This window comes from Zingiber officinale, chromosome 3A (assembly GCF_018446385.1).
Source record: "Zingiber officinale cultivar Zhangliang chromosome 3A, Zo_v1.1, whole genome shotgun sequence".
NCBI lineage: Eukaryota > Viridiplantae > Streptophyta > Magnoliopsida > Zingiberales > Zingiberaceae > Zingiber > Zingiber officinale.
In genome coordinates, this window is record NC_055990.1 from 56601189 (window position 1) to 56604835 (window position 3647).

The 3647-nt window shown below is 30.7% G+C and overlaps 2 protein-coding genes across 2 annotated transcripts; one reads left to right on the forward strand and one right to left on the reverse strand.

Annotated features, from left to right (window-relative positions):
* Positions 1–704: 704 nt before the first annotated feature.
* LOC122050432 lies at positions 705–1372 on the reverse strand. Its single transcript, XM_042611332.1, has 3 exons — positions 1310–1372; positions 1040–1196; positions 705–949 (listed from the first exon to the last, which is right to left on the reverse strand). Exons 1-3 carry the CDS (start codon positions 1370–1372, stop codon positions 705–707), a joined length of 465 nt encoding a protein of 154 aa, XP_042467266.1.
* A 630-nt stretch (positions 1373–2002) lies between these two features.
* Positions 2003–3313, forward strand: LOC122050433. The gene is made up of 2 exons (XM_042611333.1): positions 2003–2615; positions 2835–3313. The coding sequence occupies exons 1-2, from the start codon at positions 2003–2005 to the stop codon at positions 3311–3313; spliced, it is 1092 nt and encodes a 363-aa protein (XP_042467267.1).
* Positions 3314–3647: the final 334 nt, after the last annotated feature.

Genomic DNA, 3647 nt, shown 5'->3' on the forward strand with positions numbered 1-3647 from the left:
GAGAGATTTTTTTATTTTTATTTTTATTATATTATTATAAAATCAAATGTAATTAATTAATAATTATTATTTTCTTTTTCTTTTTCTTTATTTATAGTATAATTAAATGTAATTATTATTTATTATAAATTTAAATTAAGTGCATTTAATAGAATATTTAAATTTTATTATGTATATTTATAAATATTTAATTTATTAAAATTATTATTTTAATTTTATTTAATATATTTTAATTATAATTACATTTATAAATTATCACTAATTTCATAAACATAATACAATAAAATATTAAAATTTTTGATATGCATAAATATACAATACATTACCCATTACATTGACATACAAAATAAAGATAGTAATGACATTAAATTAAAATATTACTAATACAAACTTTAAAACATAATTAACTAAGCTTAACAAACAAGTACATGGTACAAACGATACTAATAAAGCACACATAAACTTAAAATTACTTTAATAATATTATAATACTAATATTCAGGAAGATCACTCCCCATTCCGCTAAAATAATTATGAAATTGTCCAAAAATATTCGTAGGATTATGAGATTCTTGATCTTCACCTTGATATTGATTAAGTTGTGATCCTTCTCCCTGTATTTGAGATGTTTGAGATCCTTCTCCTTGATGTGCAGCTGAATGAGATCCTTGTACTTGCATTCTCTTTTGCATAATTCTAATTTGCTAATTGCGAATATATTCACGCATCATCGGGTTAGAGATCGAGTTCAAATCTTTGAATAAAATTTTGGTTTCTTCCTTGTAAAGCATAGTGTCTGCCATTTTTGTAATAGCAGCAGTACTTGCATTCATTGCCTCAACAAGTTGAGCATTAATATTAATTACCTTTGCAATCTGTTCATCATTCTTTTTCTTCATTTTTGCTTTTTTCACCCCTGGAGGTCGTTTAATAGAACTACCACCGTTATCTGAATCAATGATATTAAGATCAAAAGCAGACACACAAGGAGATGAAGGTGTATGAAATGCTTCCTCGGAGAATTATTGTTCAGATGAACCAGCATTAGCATTTTGTTGTCGCGATTTCATGGATGCAGTATTCATAGTGTCAGTGCCAAATTTTTCAATATCTTTGAGAATATTCCAGACATGATCAAATTTGAAACCCTTTGTGTATTTTGGGTCTTGTGCAAATAACATTTTGGCACGAGTTAACTGCAAGAAAATAATTGAACATCAGTTATGAAGATAATAATATGTATTAATAAATTTAGAGTTAGATTTTAAAATTTAGATAGTCTAAAATAAATATGAGCATAGTAACTTACAATATCTTGTTCCGATGCTCCACTAGGATTCAGATGTTCGATTTGTCGAATGCAACCTTTCATTTTGGATACTGAACTTAGCATAAGAAGCATTCTTTTTTGCAAAGATCTTGGCGGTCGGCTATGATGTGCAAAATTTGGATCTGTATGAAACTCTTTCTCAACTCTTGCCTAGAATTGATCCTTCGATTGGTTGATCCCAATGATTGGATTTTGTGAAATATGAAGGTAAACATAACATAAGTGTTTATCTTCTTCAAATGAGTATGAAGCTTGTCGGGGGGTTGCACTCATTTTAGTAGAAGAGAAACCCTCACAAAAATTGTTGACATACAATGTGTTATACCAATATCTGGTAAGCCATTATATAGTGAAAAAATGTGAATATAAAATTATGCAAATTTTGATTCAGTGTCATGTCACGTCGTCTACCAAACTTGTCCCGATGTTGTCATTGTTGTGTCACGTCATCTGTGCATATTTGTCCAAATGTGTTCATTGTTAGGTCACATCATCTGGGCACAAAAAAATGTGTTTTCAATGCCCGGTCATGTCGCCTGCTATACTTGTCTCGATGTTGTCATTGTTGTGTCACATCATCTGTGCATATTTGTCCAAATGTGTTTATAACATACATTATAAATACATACCCCATAAGCAACATGTACCTCATCCATTCAATTATCTCAGAAAATGGATAACAATATTGAAGGTTCATCAAATTTATCATCTTCAAGCTCTGATGATGATAACTATGCAGAAAGTTTTAGTGCAAGGCAACAACTGATCGCTCAGGTGATTTCTACCAATAATCAAATTATCTTAAATTATCTCAATGAAGGAAGCAACAAAAGCAGGCATGGAGGCTTAATTCTTGGTCATAAGATGATCAATTGTAATCGTGAAGCTGCTGATCGTAATCTATTCAATGATTATTTCACCGAAAATGCATTGTATAATGATGCAATGTTTCGAAGAAGATTCAGAATGGGACGGAATTTATTTATGTGTATCTGTGATGCTGTTATTAATCATGACAACTATTTTATACAGAGAAGAGATGGGCTTGGAAGACTTGGTTTGTCAATCTTGCAAAAAATAACAGCTGCATTTCGGATATTAGCATACGGTGTACCAGCAGATGCTACTGATGAGTACATTAAAATAGGGGAATCAACTGCTATTGAAAGTGTGAAACGATTTTGTCGTGCCGTTGTTGAAGTTTTTGGAGGGCAGTACCTACGATCTCCAAATGCTCACGATGTTGCTAGGCTACTTCATATTGGTGAGCTACGAGGTTTTCCAGGTATGTTAGGTAGCCTAGATTGCATGCATTGGAGATGGCAAAATTGGCCAACAGCTTGGGCAGGACAATATTCTGGTCGTAGTGGAAAGCCAACAATTATTCTAGAAGCTGTAGCCGATTATGATCTGTGGATTTGGCATGCGTATTTTGGGTTGCCAGGATCGAACAATGATATTAATGTACTTGAGTCTTCTCATCTTTTTGCTAATCTTGCTACAGGTATTACAATTCCTGCTCATTATGTCATTCAAGGAAAAGAGTACAATATGGGTTACTATTTAGTTGATGGTATATATCCAAAATGGTCAACACTTGTTCAAACGATTCATGCTCCACAAGGTCGAAAGAATAAATTATTTGCAATGAAGCAAGAAGCGTGTAGAAAGGATGTTGAGCGAGCATTTGGCGTGCTCCAATCACGCTTTGCAATTGTTGCAGGACCTTCACGTTTTTGGCAGAAAAATATTTTACATGATATACTGACATCATGTATTATTATGCATAATATGATAATTGAAGATGAACGTGATTTAAATGCACCAATCGTGGAACACTTTGAGGTGCCGACTCCAGATGTTGAGCCCGCAGGAGATGATGGTACTCAATTTGAAGAGTTTCTAGCTCGATATAGACAAATCAAAGACAAAGAAGCTCATATTGCCCTTCGAAATGCATTAATTGAGCATTTATGGGAATAATATAGTAATTCTGAAAGTTAAAGTCTTGTAATATTATATTTTCAATTAAGTATCCTTGTTTGTTTTAAATATAAAATAGTAAAATATTTTATCCTAATTGTGTGTGATTTTATAATATTTTTAAAATATATTTATGCCTGAGTAATTATATAATAAAATTATAAATAAAAATTATATATATATATATATATATATATTAATTAGTTGGATACTAAATTTAAAAAAATTTAAAATATCAAATATTAAGAAGTATTAATTTTAAATATAATAATTATCATATAAAAAAATTAATAAGAATTATAGAATATTCTAAAGAATATTCCTTTTTGGTGTG

What these genes read in the sequence shown, in the direction of transcription:
- LOC122050433 (XM_042611333.1), top strand. Translation starts at nt 2,003, where the DNA reads ATGGATAACAATATTGAAGGTTCATCAAATTTATCATCTTCAAGCTCT. An exon ending in TGAGCTACGAGGTTTTCCAG is followed by an intron (nt 2,616 to 2,834) that starts GTATGTTAGGTA and finishes ATCTTGCTACAG; the next exon opens with GTATTACAATTCCTGCTCAT.
- LOC122050432 (XM_042611332.1), bottom strand. Translation starts at nt 1,372, where the DNA reads ATGAAAGGTTGCATTCGACAAATCGAACATCTGAATCCTAGTGGAGCA. An exon ending in GAGCATCGGAACAAGATATT is followed by an intron (nt 1,197 to 1,309) that starts GTAAGTTACTAT and finishes ATTTTCTTGCAG; the next exon opens with TTAACTCGTGCCAAAATGTT. An exon ending in ACAACAAAATGCTAATGCTG is followed by an intron (nt 950 to 1,039) that starts GTTCATCTGAAC and finishes TCATTGATTCAG; the next exon opens with ATAACGGTGGTAGTTCTATT.